This window comes from Zootoca vivipara, chromosome 8 (genome assembly GCF_963506605.1).
Source record: "Zootoca vivipara chromosome 8, rZooViv1.1, whole genome shotgun sequence".
NCBI classification, from domain to species: Eukaryota; Metazoa; Chordata; class Lepidosauria; order Squamata; family Lacertidae; genus Zootoca; species Zootoca vivipara.
In genome coordinates this window covers 83695984-83719026 of record NC_083283.1, presented here as the reverse complement: position 1 = coordinate 83719026, position 23043 = coordinate 83695984, and the positions used below count along the sequence as shown (strand labels likewise).

Genomic DNA, 23043 nt, shown 5'->3' with positions numbered 1-23043 from the left:
CTTTTTTTTAGTATTGAAGTCGTTGAGCTTTTTTAGGGTTGAAGATGTTGAGGTTTTCTTAGGCTTTTACCCCAGGAAATAAACTGCCACAGGGGCCAGATTAAACCAACCGGCGGGCCGGATTAGGCCCTCAAATCAGACTTTGGACATGCTTGGCTTAATGAAACAGCTCATATGATGGCTTGAATACAAGTGGAAGAAAACCCAACTTACCATAAAACCCACTTTGTGGCTGTATGAAGAGCTGCTAGGGCTAGAACCAGGCCACATGGCTCTGTGCACAGTTCCCAATGCTGTGAGCCTACAGAGCCTACAGGTCAAGGATGGCTTAACGATGGTCCTCCAGATGTTGAACTACAGCTCCCATCTTCCATGATCATTGGCCATGCTGCCTGAAACTGATGGGCGTTGTAATCCAATGACATCTACACAGCCAACAGTTTAGCCACCTTTGCCCTAATAACCAATCAATCAATATGCTTTATTCAACCGATAGTCAGAAACAAAAAACATTTCTCAATACAAAAATAAACATATAAAACTGAAGGCATCAGAGGGATACATAAAAATATAAAAATATAAAACTGAAGGCATCAGAGGGATACATAAATGGGGTATGACCGCGCTACTAAACCTCCTACAGATACCCCACATCAAGACATTCGATTATACGTTTCCGACACTTGAGCGCCAGGAAGAGGAATTTAGCCACCGAGAAGGTTATTTTCCCAGTGGGGAAAGAGGAGCTCTGGCAAGCATCTTGGCCATCCACTGCCCTAATAACAAAATGTTCCCAGGTGCTAGAGTAAGTTCAGCCACCCATTGGCTATCCTCAATAGGAAGGGCTCCAAAGACTTCATGTACAGATTGGGACTTTGCTTGGGCAGCATTTCCTGGTTCTTTGCTCCCTTGTTTGACTCCAGTCCTGATCTCTGATGTTAATCCTGGCTCAGCTATATTGGCCAATACACGGGTTGTAGCCAGGGCCTCAACTAGTCAGGTTGGTTTGGATGGATTTCACTTATTGCAGACTGAGAATGTGGACAAGGTAGGTCATAAGAACATAGGAAGCCAGGGATATGGACAGGAGTCTTATCTGGCCCTACCTTTAAAGCCCTAAATGGCCTCGGTCCAGTATACCTGAAGGAGCATCTCCACCTCCATCGTTCTGCCCGGACACTGAGGTCCAGCACCGAGGGCCTTCTGGCGGTTCCCTCATTGCGAGAAGCCAAGTTGCAGGGAACTAGACAGAGGGCCTTCTCAGTAGTGGCGCCCGCCCTGTGGAACGCCCTCCCATCTGATGTCAAAGAGAACAACAACTACCAGACTTTTAGAAGACATCTGAAGGCAGCCCTGTTTAGGGAGGCTTTTAATGTTTAATAGATCACTGTGTTTTATTTTTCTGTTGGAAGCCGCCCAGAGTGGCTGGGGAAACCCAGCCAGATGGGCTGTGTATTAATAATAATAATAATAATAATAATAATAATATACCTGGAAATGTCAGGGATTAAAACTGGGACCTTTTGCAGGCAAAGCATGTGTTCTACCGCTGAATTTAAATTGTTTCCAAGGTGCTTGGAGAGTTGTGGTCCATCAGTGCTTCTATAAGAAAGGAAATGATCAGGACTGCCACAAAGGAAGTGCCAATGCAGCCAATGGAGATCTTGCCTTCCTAGGAAATTGGAAACTGCCTTATGTATCCAAGGGCGGGGGTGGGGGTGCTAGGAGAACCTGTTTGCACTGCTTCCATTGCACAATTGCCTTGCAGTGTAGGCAAGCTGCATCTTAACTATCTGGTAGCTGCTACCACCACCCTAACTTACAGCCCTCAGATGGTAGTGAATTTTGGGGTATTCAAGAAAACGCTAAAACGTGGGATCCCAAAACAATGCATCCTGCATTTCTCAGTCAGATCCCTCTCAGCTTACTCAGGAAAATTGGGCTAACATTCAATTGTCTCTTTCATCCTGGGATTCAGCACAGCTTGCTTTTCTCCCCATGAAACCCACAGTTTCATCCTTGTAGCAAACATCCAGTGGAGAGGCAAATTCCTAAAGTGGCTTTTTCTGGGGTGGGGTGGGGTGGAGGAAGCAGTTGTAGTTGTTGCTATTTTTTATTAAATTTGTAAACCATCCTTCATCCGTAGATCTCAGAGTGGTTCACAATATTAAAATATAATGTAAAAAGACAAAATAAAACAAGAACATAAAAAGTCACTATGCAAGAATCCCTCCCCCCAAACACACACATTTTAAAGGGGTATACAATGTTAATCAACCAATGTCTAGCTAAAGAGGAACTTCCCTGGGGAGAGCATTCCATAGATGGGGAGCCACTGCAGAAAAGGCCCTGTTCTCGTGTTGCCACCCTCTGGACCTCTTGTGGAGGAGGCACACGAAGACGGGCCTCAGAGGACGATCTCAGGGTCCACGTAGGTTCATATGGAAAGAGGGTTTTTTGGGGGGGGAGGACCTGGTGCAAGCATGAGACATAAAATACACTTGAGTCACAAGACACCCATTGAGGTTCCCTGGAAGTCTCATGCTTAATTACAATATTTGATGGCAAAATATGACAAATATTTCTCTTGTAAGCAGTGTAACAAAGAAAAGTAATTTAAGATTTTGCAGTTTCAGTTTACAGAGAGACATTATTTCATAGGAAAAAACAATGAATATGTGACATCTAAAAGATTCAGATTTATTGGGTGTAAACTTTTGTGGGCTAGAGTCCATTAGCTGTGAATCTAACAACAGATGCTGATGCGTCAGTCAGCCTATTGGTCGACAAGTATCTCCTTTTTCATACTCTCAAATAACTGATACTGTACAATTATTATGATGTCCATGATTGCTAGTCAGGGCTGAGATTTGAGCTATAGAATAGGGTCTCGTTTCTTATTTCCTTCTCCCATTTTTGGATCCCCTTTCCTGAGGCATTAGCTCCTGCTGTTGTGACAAAACATGTCTGCTTTTGATGAGAATCTGCTGCAGTCGGCAAGCCTGATATAATCTAGTGTAATTCTCTGCAGTCCATAAACCCCAGCAGAAGCTCCATCACAAGCCGAGTGGCTGAAATCCACTCTTCACAGGAGGCTGCACTTAATGGAACTCAGAGAGACACCTTCCAGTAGCAGAGAATCATTTTCTCTTTCACTGGATAAACAAACAAAGTGCTATTTAAAAAACCCAAAAAAACCTGCCTTCTCCATGCATTCTGTGGTAATCCTTAACATTCAGCCATGGCAATATTAACTCAGAAGTATATCCCAAGCATATCCTTAATATTCTGCTTCCTAACACATCGTTTTTTCACCTTCCTGTATCATGCTTTTGAGTTTTGCATGTTGTTAATTGTTCACATTGCATATGCACTTCTTCCTCTTTGCAATTGTTAAACCTTTCCTTGCTGCTTTGGGGTTGTATTCCATTTTTTAAATACTAATATCAAATTTGTTTGCCATCAGATTTTTATTGCTCTGAATTATTGATTTCTAACATCTGTGCAGAGCTCAATTGTGGAAACCTCTAGGTGGTTTACACAGAACATAAACTACACATTAAACATTAAAATTATTAAGGAAAGTCAGGATTATTAGTTTTTTTAAGTTTTAAAACATACAAAAATCCAAGTGTACTGGTACATAAAATCAGTAGTTAAAAATATACTCTTTCTGAATGAAAAGTACCTATTAAAATGCATGCCAATCTTTCATATCTGGGTAAAGGTAAAGGTACCCCTGACCATTAGGTCCAGTCATGACTGACTCTGGGGTTGCGCGCTCATCTCACATTATTGGCCGAGGGAGCCGGCGTATAGCTTCCAGGTCATGTGGCCAGCATGAGAAATCCGCTTCTGGCGAACCAGAGCAGCACACGGAAACACCGTTTACCTTCCAGCTGTAGCGGTTCCTATTTATCTACTTGCATTTTGACGTGCTTTCGAACTGCTAGGTTGGCAGGAGCTGGGACCAAGCAACGGGAGCTCACCCCGTCACAGGGATTCGAACCGCCGACCTTCTGATCAGCAAGCCCTAGGCTCAGTGGTTTAACCACAGCGCCACCTGGGTCCCATATCTGGGTAGGCTTGCCTAAACAAAAAAATGGTTTTTAGCAGTCACTGAAAACAATATAGCAAACATGCCTGCCTAATGTCAATGAGCAGGGAGTTCTAGAGTGTAGGTGCTATCATCATAACGGGGGGAGGGCAGCCTGTGCCCCCCCCCGGATGTTGTTGGACTCCAGTTCCCATCCACCACAGCCAGCATGGCCCTTGGCCAGGAATGATAGGAGTTGTAGTCAAATCTAGTTTTCAAGGTGGAAAGTCACTTTATGGCAGTCAGCAGGCTGCTAGAAAACTTGGTCAAAACACACAAATTCTTTGCGTGACTAACCATATAAGCAGATTGAAGTGGTTCTGTTTTTTCTTTAAAAAGGTACGCATGGGCAAGTGGAGTTGAATCTGTCTTCTTTCTTCTTACTTCCCCATGCTCTGTTGTTTCAAGCATTTTTCCACCCATCCTCTTTTTTTGCTCTTCAATATATGGCAGCCATAGATTTGGAATGTATTGGGTGAGGGGTTGGCAGACCCTACTGCCTTTGAGTGAGTATATTTTTGTGACAGTTTGGCAGATTTTTTTAAAAAAAGCTGAAGAAATCTGGAGGTGATCCGAGATTAAAATGCACAGCTTTTTTAACATGTTTAAGCAAAAATTAATATTGATTTCTTTCCCTCCTTTGTTTTGCAGCCAAAACCACCCAATCCTGACTGGCGTTATTCTGCATCTTTAAGAGCTGGAATGCAAGGGTATGTATCACATGTACCCTCCTTTTTTGTGAGGGAAACTGTTCATTTGCAACCTGCTTGCTTAAAGTTGCATTGGCCTTGATCCACCAGGAAGATGTCTGTCTGTCTGGTAGGTTGTTTGGTTGGAAGTCATTTTGGGTTGCCCTGAACAAGACAATGTGATGATGATGATAATAATAATAATAATAATAATAATAATAATAATAATAATAATAGCATGACTCTGACCTTGTGGCGTAGGAGAAGTTCCTGGTGGAGTGGGCCCATAAGCAGCTGTAACGTAAGCACCCAAGTTTTGATCTTTGGTCATGCAACTTTCAGATAATTTCCAGACTTGTTTTAATAGCTGTTTATAACATACAGCATTATTGTTCACACCCTGATCTCTGAGTGGCGAGAGACCCCCCAAGGGTGCCGGTACTCACCCTGGGTTCAGATTCTATGGAATGAAGGACGCTGTAGGATATGTGGTTTTAATTGCACAGGTATATAATTTGAGGAAAAAATCGTAGAATTGTAGAGTTGGAAGGGACCCCAAGGGTCATCTAGTCCAATGCCCTGCAATGCAGGAAACTCCAATAAAGCGTCCATGATGGATGGCCATCCAATCTCTGCTTAAAAACCTCCCAAGGAAGGAGAGTCCACCACCTCCCAAAGGAGACCATTCCACTGTCAAACAGCTCTTACTGTCAGAAAGTTTTTCCTGATGTTTAGTCAGAATCTCCTTTCTTGTAACTTGAAGCCATTGGTTCAGGTCTTACCCTCCGGAGCAGAAGAAAACAAGTTTGCTTCATCTTCTATATCTTGATTTATAGGAGTCCTTGAGCAAATAAAGTTTATTATTATATCATTATTATTATAATATGGTCACCAACAAATGCAGATAATTGAGCCAGTGAATCATATCTAATGAACCAAGGTTAGCTTGGAAATCGACAACATTTTTTTTGTCATGAATACAATCTAATAATTGACTTTAGGATTTTGGACCAAAGTTTCCCATATGACAAGCAAAGCACATATATTTATTTCTTTAAACCCACATGCCCTTTTGTCATTATCACTTGAGTTTAGACCTTAATAATGTGTGGTTGTTAAATGTGCTGGTCTCATGGCAGAATGTTCACCACATAATGTGTCAGAAAAAGATTTTGTGGAGTGTTTCCTGCTGTTCCCTCTTTCTCCAAGCCAAAGGCATAAGGTGCTATCACTGCTGGGTATTGTAAATTACAGCAGAATACTTGCTGTAAGAGTTTGGTAAGCTGAAGGATGCCTGGAACTGACAGGACAGTGTTTCATTATTTACTTCAATGGCAAGGCATAAACACGATTGGGATTCAGTAATTTCCCAGCTATGTTAGACATGTCACATCTCATTAATGGAAGCAACCCATTCCGTAAAGGCAACATTTGTGCAACATTTGTCTGACTTGGATGAGAGCAGGGATATATTAAGTTGTGGAATGCAAATATACAATGAAGGTCCACTATTGTACATTTTGAAAAACTGAAACATTAGATGATTTCAGTGATACTTTTGCAGGAAGCACACTGTAGCAGAAAAAGGTGGTGTATTAATACTTTCATAAGTGTGAATGAAATAAACCCAGTATATTTGCATAGATGGGTGCTGCTGCTGTGGGTAATTATTATGATGGTGCTGATTATGAGCAATTGTGACAGTGAGCATTTTGGAATGTGTAGCGGAAAGGGCAATGCTGCGCTGCTTTTAAAAAGGAACCATATTGTTTTAATGAGAACTGCATAATCTAATCACTGTGTACATTTGTTTAGTGCTGTACACATGGACGAAGCAGGAGGCTTACGTGTGGGACCTGGAGGACCTGAGCAGCAGTGGCCAACAGTCTCCAGTGCAACAACAGGTGAGGAAGGGAGTTGCACCATTTTCTCTGTGTGGTCTTAGAACCAGTTTCTGCTTGTTCGTAACTGTCCCCAATCACTCTCTGTCAAAGAACCTCTTGAATTCGAATGAACAAAGCAAAAGAACAGATTGGGTACCTGATACTTGCCTCAGTCCCAGGCTTCCAGCAGCCTCCATCAGAAAATAACTTGAGATTGTTTGAATTGTGGTTTGAAGAACATTTCTAAACAGCATGGAAAGAGCATTTTTTAATATGACAGAAGAGGGCACAAAATAATTGCTGCTGGTTGTTGTTTATCTCCCCATTCTTATTCTATAAGCTCAGGAGAAATGTATCTCCTCCCGCCTCTCAGGTGAGATTTAAGGCCAGGGAAGTGTGATATCATCACTGCTGGTGTATAAAATGGGTTTGTTTACCAGTCATGGGGGTGGGGGGTGCTGTAGGTGCTCCACATGCAGGCAGGCACACCACGGACCCTTGCCTCACTACTCTCAGAACTCAGGAATGGGTGCCTGAAACAAAGCAAGGACTGCTGAAGCTCTCTATGTCTCCTCCGTGATGCAGACATTTAAAAAATGCTGCAGACAAGCATCTCCTAAAAACGAATCTATGTCTTTAAGTTTGCCATATAAGGGAAATGCCAGAGGGTGGGAAAAGAGGGAGCGGCTATACAAAATCAAATCTTACATTTCTAGTTTGAGGGAAAAGCCAATGCCGGGGGTGGGGAGGGGGAGCTCCTTCATGATTGACAGGTCTAGCTTGTAATAAGAGAAAATGTTGTTTTCAGTGCTTGCTAGTCACAGCATAGCTGCATAGCTGCCAAGTTATCCCTTATTTTAAGGGATTTTCCCTTATGCTGAATAGGCTTCCTCGTGAGAAAAGGGAAAACTTGGCAGCTATGCATAGCTGCCAAGTTTTCCCTTTTCTCGCAAGGAAGCCTATTCAGCATAAGGGGATTTCCCTTAAAAAAAGGGATAACTTGGCAGCTTTGTAGTCACAGTGCCTTGGGGGAAGGAGCAGCCTTATAACAGTGAAACTTATGTTTAAGGAAGAAATCAGGATGGGGAGGGAGATATCCTTCCTTCCTGACAGACATGGGCGTACCCAGGATCAAAACTAGGGGGTGGGCACGCCAGCCACGCCCCCCACCCCCAGCCACCCGATTGGCTGGCTAGCGATGACGTGGCCGGGATTCCCCTAGGAGGCGTGGTCAACGTCCACGCCCCCCAGAGGAGAGGGGGCCATTTCCAGCCATTACCGAGTTGCTTGCGCTTCTGCCTCGCCCACTCCTTTACTGGCAGCAGTGACTAAAACGAGGCAGCAGCAGCAGCGAAGCTGCCTCCGTCAAGGGAAACCTGGACCTGGGCTAACTTCAGCCCACACTCCATACATGCAAATGAAGTGCAGTGGAGCATTGTGGGGCAGCACTTTCTGTGCTGTGCTCGCTGTGACTTGAAGGAGTGTGGGCTGAAGTTAGCCCAGGTCCAGGTCCAGGTTTCCCTCGACAGAGGCAGCTTTGCTGCTGCCATTTTGCTTCAGCCGAGCAAGCTGAGGCGGAGCACAGATGGCAACGTCCCTGCCTGTCGTGCCATGCTCTCAGCTGCCCGCCTTGCCTGGCCCTGCCTGGCAGGGCACCGGACCATGGCGGCTGGTATAGTTAAAACGGCCCTGCCCGCTGCGGCAAGATCGTGTACCTGACCGAGAAGGTGAACTGCCTTGACAACAGTGTGCGCAGCGAGCTGTTTTATACCATTCCCCCCCCTTTTTGCTTCTAGGGGGCAGCTGCCCCCCTGCCCCATGCTGGGTACGCCCATGCTGCCAGATCTAACTTATAATCAGAGAAAGTGATTTTATGTTTTAGTTCTTCCCACCCCTAAATCAACTCTAATGATACATAAGTTACTTTGAGTCATTTGCATAAGTAAACGACTAATAGGAATCACTAATAATGGCAGTTAGTACAAATGCTTATGAACAGTACTTTTTCTGGGGGTACTGAATGGTACACAGCACTGGCACCTTTTTCTAGAAGAAAAGCACTGGTTAAAAGTGTGGCATTGTACCAACTTCATGGTGAGTACAGACACCATTTTTCTAGAAGAATAGCATTGCCTATGAACCTGTTTGTTTGTCTTTTGCTAGTTTTCTTACCCAGGGGAAAGGCTGCAGTTTTCAGATCAGTTACCCACAAAACACTAGGGAAAGATTAAGTGATTCCTTTTTTACACATCAAAAAACCTGTAACAGCGACCCTTACAGGAAAACGTATCCTTCTGAAACTTAGCAGGATCCGTGCCTTCAGAAGAGACAGGTGTGCCTGCACATTTCATGCAATCCCAGCCCCCGATTTAGAAAGCTAAAGATGCCATCTTTTCTTTTACAGAAATCATAGCACAGAGCCCCCCTGGGCCCATTTGGTTGTGATTTTATCCACTCTTGACGGATTAGTATGTCTGCAAATTTCTTCCACTTCTGTTGAAAGAAAACAAAAATGATAGCTGGTGGGTTTTTTTTACTCACAATAGTGAAGGAAAGGCAATGTGAAGGGAAAGAAGCAAGCAGGCTCAAACTGACAGTGAGCCAAATCGGGCAGCTTTCGTGGCACCTCAGGCCACATTTTCTGACGTGCTATTTGGGGTCTGAACCAAATATTGTGGTTGGTGCACTCATTTAATGTGTTTTAATTATAGCTCTTCATTTTTAGTTGTTTTCTGCTCTGGTGCCCAGGTTCATGAACCCACATTGCCAGTCAAATTAAGATATGCTTTCCATTAGGCAATTGACCCATTTCATGCCATTACACTAAAGTGAACTAACCCAATGTTTGCTTTTGCTGTGTCATTTCCACTGCCACAGAGTTACACCTGGGTCTCGCCAGGCGTTAATTAGCCGCTCATTTCAAACAGGCATATTTAGCTGTTGCAGCTCTCTCCCTCTGACTGGAATAACGTGCACCTGATCCCAGTTTCAGATACACACCTTCTGTATAGTTGGCTTGCTCATTTTTTTTATATTTCCATTAGGTTGGTCAGGAAACCATTCATTTAATTTATTGGTCCACAAAAGCTTTGGCCAGAGTGCTTCGCACTGAAGGAATCAGTGAGTTAATCAATGAGAGTTTCAAAAGATGATGTCATAATAAGTTTTAAGAAGGATAAAGACGTTAATCGTTAAGCCGGCAAATCCTTAATTCCTTGCACGCAGCTGCACTCTGAATTTGTGTAGCATAGCAGCAGTTCCGTGCCCGTAGCATTAAAGCCCGTTCTCAGTTACATGGATCAAACTACCATCGGATTCAAAGGGAGTTTCACCTAAGCAAAGAAGAGCAGAGTTCATCCTGTTGATGCTTATTTCTTTTAAGCTAATGCCATGTCCTGAATTTCACTCTGGCGTAAAGAGGAAAGTGGGAAAAGAATGGCTGAGCTGCTTTGAAAATCCATGGGCTGAAATGTTGTTGTCACCAGAAAGCCACAGAGTACGAAGCAGGAAAAGCACTTAAAATCGGCCCCTTTTATTGGCTTGCTGAATTGTTGATTCCCCCCCCATCAGTGTCAGCAGGGGAGAGGGGACATTTTTCTAAAAGGTAACAGTAACATTATGGTCCTGGTAAAGAACATTAATTAACATTTTTCTTTGATAAAATGCACCCTATTGGGGTTAGTGGGGGTGATTAATTTAACAGCTGCCAAATGTGAAGAAATATTAGACTAAATACTAGACTATATCTTCCAGCATTTGTTCTGTTGGCCTACTTTATTCTTACTGGCTTTTGCACTTCTGTTATAACTCAAATATTTGAGTTAAAAGGGAACGATTAAATGGTGCATAAGAATTGTGGCGTAAACCAGGGACTACAGAGAGCAGTGGAGGAACACGGCTCCTTCTTCAAGTTCACATTTCAGGATACATAGCCATCTTTCCAAGGCATCCAACAAGAAGCATTAACTTATTTTTAACAGTAAACAATTTATTTAATTTTAATTTTGCATATACAGTGGTACCTCTACTTATGAATGACTCTACTTACGAATGTTTCTACTTACGAACAGAGCTCCGTCCGCCATCTTGGATGCGGTATAGATAGGATTTTTTCTACTTACGAATTTTTAGATAGGGTTGCTTCGACTTACGAATTTTTTCTCCCAATGCATTCCTATGGGATTCGACTTACAATTTTTTTTGACTTACGAATGTGCGTTCGGAATGCATCAAATTCGCAAGTAGAGGTTCCACTGTATATAAACAGTGATTCATACACAGTTGATTTTTTAATGTTTTTTTAAAAATCCTACCCCCTCCCACAGAAGTACCAAATGTCTATTTAATGTCATTTCACTTTTTAGTCATCCTGAATTTGGCGTGCACTCACAGAGGCCTATTATAACCTTGTTCTATCATAGAATTGTAGGGTTGGAAGGGATCCTGAGGGTTCATCTAGTCCAGGCATCCCCAAACTGTGGCCCTCCAGATGTTTTGGCCTATAACTCCCATGATCCCTAGCTAACAGGACCAATGGTCAGGGATGATGGAGATTGTAGTCCAAAACATCTGGAGGGCCAAAGTTTGGGGATGCCTGATCTAGTCCAACCTCTGTGATGCTAAGCTCACAGTGTGGCTCCCCTTGCTAGCATGGGCTCTGGTGCAATTGCTGCAATTGCACCATTATTACCCAACAAGTTCATAAGTATATTATTCTAGCCAAAGGCCATGACAAACTTGCATTAGGCATTGCATTAATAAAATAATACAGAATATTCATCTGTAATATTAAAATCCATATTAAAATGCTCAAGTTCCTGAGCATTAAAACACAGTTTGCCTTGTGCATCTCTGACAGCTCCAATTCTAATATTATTTTGCCTTTTTAAAATCCAATTCGCTACCATCCACTTCACTACTACATATCTTTAGGGCAGGTTCAATCTTCCGTGTGAAGATGGCAACAAGTATGGCTGCTTCTCCTTGAGCTCCAAAATCTGTTCTAGTTTTAATTGAATAGTTTTAAAGTTTTAAAGTCATTTGTCTCAGCACTTAATACTAATTGCAAATTCAGGTAAGGAGCATATCTCTTTTAACTGTTTTACTTCTATGCGGTCTTAAAAATCATATCTATCTATCTATCTATCTATCTATCTATCTATCTATCTACTAGCTGGCCCGGCCACGCATTGCTGTGGCTCATCTGTGTGATTCCCCCCATCCTGTCCCGACCCATGACGTATCACGCCCCCTCCTTCCCCACCCCCCGGCTCATCCCTGTGAGTTGTCCCACTGTGTTTTGACCTATCCCGTCCCCTCCTCCCCCCCACCCCCACCCATGTGATTCAGTACCTCCATTCGGCCTAATCTGTAAAGGCTTTGGCCTAGTATGTAAATGGGAGTCGAGGTGCTGTTGAGAGGGAAGGTTTTATAGGTGCAGTACCAGTGTAGCCGCCGCTAGAGGGCGCTGGTTTGCAACCAGGTTTTTTTCCCCAGCATGCATTTTTGTCTGAGTGGTGTGTTTTGAAACACAGGATTTTGGGGGGTTTACCTGGCACAGGTGTGACATCTGTCTTTGAAAATGGTACGGGGTCACTCTCATATTCGCAAACGGCATTGTGTCAAAATTTGAATGCAATCGGTCAAGCGGTTTTGGTGAAAAGTAGATACTAATGGACATGGCCAGTTTACATATACATATACGTGTTTGTGTGTGTGTGCGCTCCCAGGCAACCTCAACTTCTAGATTTAGGAAATCACTTATTTATGTTATAAATACCTGTCTAATTGAGACTGGAGAGGCAGTATTGAACTAACCTTTCGGGATCCTGATGTATGGGATAATTTTTTGTCTCTAATTCATATTTTTGTTGACAGAGAGCTGTTATTCAAATTAAAAGGCTGCCCGAATACCCCCCCCCACTCAGTATTAGATATCCATCCCCTATAGTTACTAGAGAAAGGGAAGTGTAGTCTGGAAAAGGCCATTTGAGAGGAAGGAGCAGTAAGTTATCGAGTCACAAGACTTTGTCACCTATCTAATAATATCCAGATACACTCCAATAGACAAGAAGGGAAAAATAATTATATTGGCCCAAATGCAGGTATAGGAAGAAATATGCCCAAGTTAGAGGCCCAGAACTCCTACCCTGCTAGCAATCCATTTCCCACAAATCAAAGGGATTAAGCATTAACAAATGCTCAAGATAAGCCCAGGTCTGGGGGTAATTGCAGAATAGCAAATTATTCATTTCTCCTCTAAGGTACCATAACTGACTACAAAACATTCAGAAAGGTCTTAGCATTCTTTCATGGAATCTGGTGGGATAATAAGAAGGTGTATACTCCAGAAATTTGATATAATATGTTTGCAAGAGACTTGGTTGCATGAATTTAACTCCCCCCCCCTGCCCCCAACATACAGGGTTATAACTCTTTTAACCCATCAGTTGTTAAGAAATTTTAAAAGGGCTGAGGAAGTGGGGGCTTGTCTACTTTTATATCACTTGGGCTTGCAGGGCGCTGTGTGTGCACCCCTTAAAGCAGGGTGGCGCTGGCCGCTTCAGCTGTCCAGGCTCCCCACTGCGCAGCCCCACTTACCTTCAGTGGGTGCAGGCAGAATACCTGAAAATGACTCCAGTAAATGTCCTCATTTGATGCTTTGCATGCCTGATAGTAATGAGCTGCCCAGTGCAATGCGGACATCATGTATCTCAATCACGTTGTTTCCTAAGGGCCCCATTAAGTGCAAAGTGGAAGAAAACTCTTCTTCCTTGGGTGGTTATCTTGTCAAGAGTAATCAACTAACCATGGGGTTGTGTGGTCACTACTTCGAAGGAATCTGTTGCTCTCACGCAAGGCAGCAGCTCCTGTTTTCTGCCTTAATTCCCACTTCACACACATATATTGCTTCGTTTTAGAATGTTTTTGAACTTAAAATTAGATTGAGCAGTTTTTTTAAAAAAGGCATTATAATCCCTTCTCTCCGCCACATATTTACCATCTTACCTTTTCACATGGGGAGAACATTTAAGGATTTTAAACATTTTGGGTGACCTTTATCATATTCTCAAAACCTGTGCAACTACACCGTGAAGGAATTGAAGTGATTCAGCCATTTTGTGCTTTGTGAAATGTGTTTTGTGATTGTGAAATGGTTGCTTTCTGCTTTAGTTTCAGTCCTGCTTGAGAAATTGAAACTTGAGCAGGGAAACAATCCTAACAACTTAAGGGGTCCAAACACTTAAACTGAACCTGATCTGTGAAGAATTTGGTAGAAGGAATTGAAAAGTTGCATATCAGTAAACTAAACTTGGCAAATTGAGTTAAAGAGTTAAAGAACATAATCTGAAGCAAGGAGAAGGAATTTAAATTAGAGAAACCAGGATGGAGACCTGAAATGGACCCAGGCTCTAGAACAGGGGTCACCAGCCCAGTGCCTACTTTAGGTATGCACAATAAAAAAAATGTCAATACATATTAAGGGTGATGAGAACAGGTTCTTGACCCTCCTGAAGGTTCTTCTGCTCACACCCCTTTGAGAATTTTCTAGTAGATTGTGCCACTGCTCTGTTGTTATAAGAGCTTTAAACACAAATTGGGCTATAAGAGCTTTAAACACAAATTGGGTTGTGCTATACCACAGGTGGTGCTGTGGGCTAAACCACTGAGCCTAGGGCTTGCTGATCAGAAGGTCGGCGGTTCGAATCCCTGTGACGGGGTGAGCTCCCGTTGCTTGGTCCCAGCTCCTGCCAACCTAGCAGTTCGAAAGCACGTCAAAATGCAAGTAGATAAATAGGAACCGCTACAGCGGGAAGGTAAACGGCATTTCCATGTGCTGCTCTGGTTTGCCAGAAGCGGCTTTGTCATGCTGGCCACATGACCTGGAAGCTATACACCGGCTCCCTCGGCCAATAATGCGAGATGAGCGCGCAACCCCAGAGTCGGTCACCACTGGACCTAATGGTCAGGGGTCCCTCTACCTTTATGTCAATATATACTACATGCATATTATATTTAATAGGCTAGTCAGAGGCTTCCGATTAGTGATTGGCTTCTGCCATCCAGTATGCGTTCTCTTCCAGTAATTTATGTGATGGCATGGAAGCTCCCTTGTATTCTTGCTGGAATTAAAAATGCACCTGTCCTCTGCCTCACCTATTATTTCTGTACAAGATTTGCAGTTGTTGCTTGCAAATCAGAGCAGAGTTAGGGTGTGCTTGGCAGAGAACAAGAGTCTGCAGTACTGCTTTTCATTTTTGCCTCTAGTGCATAACTTAATTATTTGCACAACATTGACCTAGAGATGCTGCATGTGCTGTGAAATCTTTAAACTCTGAGCAATTCAGTCATTACTCGTGTGCACTCTGAGGGCGTAATGAAGGATGTAGAGCAGTCACAACAGCACTCAGCAATGTGCCCTTCGTTATGGGGATTTAGTTCCCAGAAAACCAAGGCTCTGGCTGTAGAGGGAATATGTGTCAGAGTGCACTGTCTCTGTTGTTGTCTTGTGCAATTAGATTCATGTATCCCTAAATGCATCTCTGTCTAGCTTGCACACACAGCCAAGAAGGAAAATGGATTAGCTGGAGGAAAAATCCAGCCCTTGTAAGCTGCCGTGGAAATTGCTTCTGTTTGTACTGGAGAAAATTGGGAGCAGTTGTTACACATGCAGGTAGAAAGAATCATTCAAGATGATCCAAAAATTGTGTGTGTGTGTGTGTGTGTGTGTGTGTGTGTGTGTGTGTGTGTGTGTGCAGTTGGACACAAAATCTGCAGTTGAAAAAAGAAACTGCAACTGGAAAGCAGTTGGGAAAGTGTGTGTGTGTGTGTGTGTGTGTGTGTGTGTGAGAGAGAGAGAGAGAGAGAGAGAGAGAGAGAGAGAGAGAGAGAGAGAGAGAGAGAGAGAGAGAGAGAGAGAGAGAGGAATAGACACATTAGGCATATAAATGGCAGGCATAACTACGTAAGACTAGAATGCACTCAGTTTCCATACTTAAGACAAGCTGTCCAAACCATATTAGCACATGGAGGGCAGGGCAGCATATGCATTTTCTCAATGGCAGAGAGAGAGCTTCCACACCAGTGCCACCTGCTGCCAGGAATGTGGGACAGTTACCTAGATATCTTTTGAACCTGAGCTCCATTACAACAGAGGAGGCTTTTGGGGATGTCATTTCAAGCTATGCTTCATGTGATGGAAGTGAACATTAAAGCTATCAGATAGTCAAAGGGACCATTCATTCCTGGATCACTGTAAAATCAGGGGACAACCCCCTATTTACATTAAATTTTTATACTGCCTTTTATCCGAAGACCATAGGGTGGCTTACAATATCATAGAAACATAGAGTTGGAAGAGATCACAAGGGCCATCCTGTCCAACCCCCTGCCAAGCGTATAAAAACACAAGAGTATATGTCATAATAACAAACAAAAACCATTACACACAGTTTAAAAGGCCATAGATGGTTTAATCAGCCCTGTGCCCTCCCAGAGAGCTCAGAGCAGCTGACATTTGGTCCATCCCATCTAGGCTGTGCTCAAGCGCACTGAGCGTCAGCAGGTGGCTGCATCATGCGACTTCAGAACATTTCCTAACCCTAGCCTGGCTCCCAGCAGACATGCAGTCAAATGAGAGGAAGCTCTCACACATAAGCCATAATAATTGGCAGTCTTAACAGGGTAGCTAACGGGTCCGGGAGCCTGAATCCCTTGGAGGTCAAATTCAGGTCATGTTTGAAGCACAGCTGGATATGCAATGCTTATGGAAGATTGTGCTTCCATTGCATGCTCTGTGTTGGTTGTGCAGGAAAACTGTTTATAGTTGCAGACCCTGAAAGAAAGGAGATGTGGCGCATGGTTGCACAGCAATAAACTAGCACAGCTATAAAATAGCATTTTAGAAACATGGTTTTCTAGACACTTTCTTTTTAGCATTTGCAGAATAATGTAGAGTGAAGAATATGAATGTATGAGGCGCTGTAATTAACTTCGTTGCTCTTTTATCTTTTCTCTCTCTTCATCACACAATAACCAAGAGAGGCTCATATAAGATTGCATTTGTTGCAGATAGCTGAAAGTTGAATCTGGGTCCTTTTTAGATTAAAAATGGGGTCAATCCTGACTGCGAGCCTTTTTTTTTTTTAATAACACCAGTTGGGGAATTCAGCTTTCTGTATCCATAATGACAGTAGATTTTGAAATGTCTCTAAAGTTGTTTCCTTTGGATGCAATGGCTTATCTGTGGGAGCTTGCACAAGGCATGTTCCAGGTCAGTGGGAGCAAGATGTAGCTGCCTGAGCAAGGGCAATACGTAGTGGGAGCTTTATGGCACTTCTCTCTTGTAGCTAAATCCAAAAAAATAACCCAGGGAACGGGAAATGCAAAGATGGGCATACATTCTGAAATGCAGTGGAAGTGGTTTGAGCACACATCCAGCTACCATGGTTGTGTAAACACAGCATTTTTGTCAATAGAGACTGAGTACTTGTTTTCTCTACAATCTTTACTGTTAGCATTTATTTTGCACTTGAAAAGCACTTCTTAAGAAAATGGTTTCATTCCAAAGATAAAAACTCGTTGGTTTTACTTTGGCCTGCCTGCAGTGTGCCCATTTGAGAAAAGATGTAGGTGGTCACAGCAGCCCCTGATGGGTTTCTCAAAAACAAATCAAGCCAGATGAATCTGGGTTGGGCGGATGGTTTGTCCAACATCTTTATAAATGACTTGGATGAAGGAGTTGAGGGGATGCTCATCAAATTCACAGATGTCACCAAATAGGGAGGGGTAGCTAATGTCACAGAGGACAGAATTAGGGGGGGGGAGCTAATGCTATTCTAGGCTGCATCAACAGAAGTATGGTGCCTCAATCAAGTTAAGTAATAGTACCACTCTCTTCTGTCTTGATCAGACCACAACTGGAATATTGTGTTTAGGGGCGAAGGAAGGTGTTGTGACACCCGGGGCGGGCGCCGCTAAGTACGACGCATGCGCCGTACGTAGTGCCACACATGCACCGTATAGCGGTTTGCTGCTGCCGCTCTAGCACCGTACGGATGGTGCTGGGATCCTCTGCTTGCATGTGCGGCATCACTACGTACAGCGCATGCGTGTGACGCCGCATATGCGCTGTATATAGTGGTTTGCCGCCGCACCGGGATCCTCTGCTCGCGGCTGCAGCTGCAAACAGAGAAGATGAGCTAGAGAAGAGATATGGTAGTCATCTTCAAATATCTAAAGGGCTGTCACATGCCAGAGGGAGGGAGCTTGTTTTCTCTCTGCTCTAGAACTCCACTCTACTGAATCAGACAATTGCCCAGGGATGCTTATTCTGACTCTCCAAGGCTTCAGGGAGGGGGCTTTCCCAGTCCTGCTACTTGAGATCCTTTCAACTAGATATGTCTGGGACTGAATTTTTGCTCTAAGCTGTGAGCAATAGCCCCTCCCAAATAAAGCAAACGTCTAACTAAAGAGAGATGGGCAGATCTGTCCATTTGGGCTTCTCATTTCTAGTTTAGACAACTGGCTACTGAACACCCGTAACTCACACCCTAAATAGTTTTGTTCCCTCTTGTGCATCCACAAAAAACCCCTAATTCAGCAAATGCTTATTAAAAATTACTTGAATGCTTATTTTGTCCATGTGAACTGCCCTGAGATCTATGGGTATAGGGCAGTAAACAAATGTAGTAGTAGTAGTAGTACTACTAGTAGTAGTAGTAGTAGCATACGTACAGATGCATTCTAAATTCTATTTTATATTCATTCATTCAATATAAATGATTTGACTTGCAGTCATGCACTTTGATCACAGCTGTGATCCCTCATTCTCACCCCAAATAGAAGTTTCTATACCTACCTACATAATTTTATTTGTATGTTGCCTATCTATAATTCAAGCCATGTTCAAGGCAGCTTACAACATGAATAAAATTACATTATTGCAACATAAAAATACAAACAACATAACAAAAGTAGACATAAACAGTAAATAAAACATTAAAAAACAGAACAATTTCCATGCAATTCACAAGATCAAAATATATATAGAAGAAACAACAACAGCAACAATACCCACCCACCCCCAACAAACCACCTAAACAACCCCCCAACCCAAGAGTCTGTTCCGCAGCCTGAGCTTTTGTAGCTGAAGTCAGTCAGGTTCCGCCCTCCCAGGTCAGGTGCGAAAAGGCCTGCAATGCTGGGGGCAGGTCTTCTGGGACTCACATCTAAGTCCTGCAGCAAATACAATTTTCAATCTGCTGTGAAAAGTACAAATGTTCTCCTTTCTTGCACTCCAGAATTACAGGACTAGGTAATAATCATGATCTGCAGCACAGGGTGGGGGATGGGGCGGGGAATCTACCAAAGGCTTCTTCCTCTGATATCTGCAGACGCCTCTCCATTCTTTTTTAGAAGTCTGGTATTATGCTCCTTCCCCAAAGGCTGCAAGGACCTACACTATTCCCCTGCATAACTGCATCTGGCACTTGACCTGAATATGTTTCTCCCGATTAGGCAATGACATTCTCATCTGGAAGCTCCATTTGTACGTGGCAGACTGTTATTTCGGTACAGGGGCCATTCTCCAGCTATTCTGGAAAACACTGTCTGGAATTGATGTGTGTGTGTGCTCTATATAGCTTAAACCTCTGGAGATTTCAACAGCCGAAGTGATATGAAGCCTTTCACCTCTAAATCACTGGCCTGAATACAGCATAATCCTGCGATTGCCTCCTGCCTCCTGGACAATGCATGTGAAAGGAGGTTGGTAGGGCTGTGCCAGTTTTCTGACGAGACGGATCCAAATCTCCATGTCACAAATAAGCACTGTAATAGGAAAGGAGTGGCTGGCTCTCCTCTCAGCATTCTTGGTAGGGAACCCACGATCTCTGCAGGAAAACTATAGGGTGACTGTCCCAGATTCCTATAGTAGACCTTTGCTTGCATAACGTAGGGATGTTTTTGCATGCTTGGGGAGTATTTTTATAGAGAAGATGTATATTCATAGAGAAGATCTACTGGGGACTTCCTTGTGTTTATATTATTTATTTATTTATTCATTTATTTTTAAAAAATGTTTATACCCTGGTCATCTGGCTGGGTTGCCCCAGAGGTTTGGAGAAACTCCTAGAACACATGTAGGGATTGCATGGGGAGCGGAAAGATCTTTATGCAAACATAAATCTTTGCACTGATGGGCCATAGTAGATGGATACTGCCCATGCTCTTTGGACCTTTACATATTAGAATAGAATCATAGAATCATAGAATCGTAGAGTTGGAAGAGACCACAAGGGCCATCCAGTCCAACCCCCTGCCGAGCAGGAAACACCATCAAAGCATTCTTGACATATGCCTGTCAAGCCTCTGCTTAAAGACCTCCAAAGAAGGAGACTCCGGAGGGATGTAGAGATTATAACTTCTCTGTGGTCTAGAGAGCCCACATGTTCCTGCCCCACCAACCATTTTAGCCCTCACATATTCAGGTCAATGTCTAAAGGGGAGTAGAAATTTTAAGTGGGGTGGAAGTGATTTGCACCAACATTCGCTGTCCTGAAAACAGCTGCCTTGGAATGCAGTGAATGTGTGAAAACCACTTCTGCCACACTTCAGAATATTGCAACTTTCTTCACTATAAGTGATTTTAGTTGCTATATATATTTTTTGAAACCATGTGGATGTTCATAGCTCTATGAGCTATCAGGTACCTTTAATGCACCATGGAGCACACATGCAGCAAAATCAGTATGCTCCTTGTCACGACAAAGCAATGCTTTTCCAACAAATTAGCCAGAGGACATATTGATTTTTTTTAAAATACAGAAAATCCAAATTAAAACATGCAATCAGTCCCCCCAAATCTTTTCTGATCTACATACATATGATCTGTATATTTAACAACAACAACATATTTATTATTTTTACCCCGCCCATCTGACTGGGTTGCCAGTCACTCTGGGCAGCTTCCAACATACCGGTATATTGTTGTTGTTTAGTCGTTTAGTCGTGTCCGACTCTTCGTGACCCCATGGACCATAGCACGCCAGGCACTCCTGTCTTTCACTGCCTTCCGCAGTTTGGTCAAACTCATGTTCGTAGCTTCAAGAACACTGTCCAACCATCTCGTCCTCTGTCGTCCCCTTCTCCTAGTGCCCTCAATCTTTCCCAACATCAGGGTCTTTTCCAAGGATTCTTCTCTTCTCATGAGGTGGCCAAAGTATTGGAGCCTCAGCTTCACGATCTGTCCTTCCAGGTATATTAAAAACATAATAAAACATTAAACATTAAAAAACGTCCCTATACAGAGCTGCCTTCAGATGTCTTCTAAAGATTGTACAGTGGTACCTTGGTTCTCAAACATAATCTGTTCTGGAAGTCTGTTCAACTTCTGAAAACCGGAACACTTCTGATTTTTCAACATTCAGGAGCTGAAATGTTCGAGTACCAAGGTGTTCGAGAACGAAGGTTCCACTGTATAGTTAACTTGCGGATCTCATAGCATGCCAGAGTCTCTTTCATAATCAGAAGTTTTTGATAGTGTTACAAGCTTGGTCAATCAGGGAGATGCTGTGGATGTCGTTTATCTTGATTTCAGTAAGGCTTTTGACAAAGTCCCCTCCACTGGGGAGGTTTGCACTCTCCTGTATGGATGCTTAAGTTGAAATTCCTGCATTGCAAGGGGTTGGACTAGATGACCCTTGGGATCCCTGCCAGCTCTACGATAAAAAGCATTAGAAGCTTTAACTTGCAGTTGACCTCTTCCTTCAGCTATCACAATTGGCTCATTTCTCTTTATCTAGTAGTGCTGCTACATCTGTCTACATACATAACTATCACATGTGCTTAGTCATTTAACACATAGGTTCCTTAAATACCCTTCAGCTATATTCTCTCTGGGTATGAAGTTGATCCATCTACTATCACTGTATTTCTTGCACTTTTCAAAGCCGTTACTGAAATTTCAGTTCCTGATTATGTATGATTTCAAATGAAGTGCTCACTATCCTTTATGTCAGCAGGAAGTGATATAAATAGATATCCATTCACTTAATAGGCGGCGGTGGCGGCTCTACGTGTGTTTATGCTGAGAATCTGAAGCCATGGGTTACCTTATTACTCTTGGGACATGCCTGGGTATTCAGTGCCCATGTTCTCAGAGTCCATTCATTTATTGCAAATCTCCCTAAGCAGGTTGTGCAAATGTTTAGCCCTTGCTGAGATCCAGCCACCTGTATATTGAACCACTGCAAAAACACTGTGCAAATGGTTAACGTTCTAAAATCCAGAAATATATTTTCAAAATAGATATAGATGGTGTATTAGTAAGCAGGAGTTCATTTAGAAACAAAAACTTAACAGAATAATATGCCCTGAGACCTTTGGATTAAGGACAGTATACAAATTTAATGAATGAATGAATGAATAAATAAATAAGTTCCTGTATTAAATTCCTAAATTAAAACAGGCTGAATTGACACAACTGAAGCTAAACATGTTTAGAGGAGCAGAATTTTTACCATGTGCTTTCCTAGGTCTTCTGATAAGTTCAAGCACACATGCATCTGTGGGTGGTTATTTAGCCATCCTACCGTAGATGAAGACAAAATGCTTTGCCACTAACTACAGTTTAGCAGAGAAAATCATTTGTGGAGGGCGGGTCTCTTATGAGAGAGAAGGCGAGACTCCCTGGGGAAATGTGCCAATCCACAAAGCTTCCCTTTAAGTGGATTGGTTTAGGTCTCTTTTCTTAGGAACATGTAGGGGCTTGACCAATGGAATATAAACACTTTTTTAATTTTGGATTAAAATCAATCACCCAACTGAAATTGACAAGAATTGAAATTGAAAACATAATGTTTCCTGAAAACATGGGGCCACTTCCTTTATAATCAGAAAGGAAATTCTTCTTCTTCTTTCTTTGGCAATCACTCGTAGCCGAGTAAGATTGTCTTCCATAAACACGGTTTTAACAATGGGTCCGTAAGTGACTGTGGAGGCCAATTCTGGATCCGCACGTCCTTCCACACTGGGGACATTGGTTTCCGGGCGGGAGTTGATCACGGTGTGGATTTGCCAAGCGTGCCTTCCTCTTAGCACATTCCTCCCTTGCGTCCTGAGATCAAGTGTCTTCAAAGCCCATGACACCTTTGGTAAAGGCTGTTCTCCAACTGGAGCGCTTGCAGGCCAGTGTTTCACAGTTGTCAGTGTTTATACTACATTTTAAAGGATTTGCCTTGTGACAGTCTTTTGTTGACCACCAGCATTACGCTTTCCATTTTTAAGTTCGGAATAGAGTAGTTGCTTTGGAAGACGATCATCAGGCAAAATAATCAGAAAGGAAATACTGCAGAAAGGAAGCTGCACTGCAGAG

The 23043-nt window shown here is 42.9% G+C and overlaps 1 protein-coding gene across 4 annotated transcripts in view; it reads left to right on the top strand.

Annotated features, from left to right (window-relative positions):
• Positions 1–23043, top strand: part of LOC118079391 (protocadherin alpha-5) — a 117556-nt gene that overhangs the window by 75655 nt on the left and 18858 nt on the right. For all 4 annotated transcript variants that reach the window (XM_060278121.1, XM_060278122.1, XM_060278124.1 and 1 more), the window contains exons 2-3: positions 4748–4806; positions 6601–6689. In XM_060278121.1, the coding sequence (XP_060134104.1) occupies positions 4748–4806; positions 6601–6689 (148 nt within the window). The remainder of the gene's footprint in view (positions 1–4747; positions 4807–6600; positions 6690–23043) is intronic.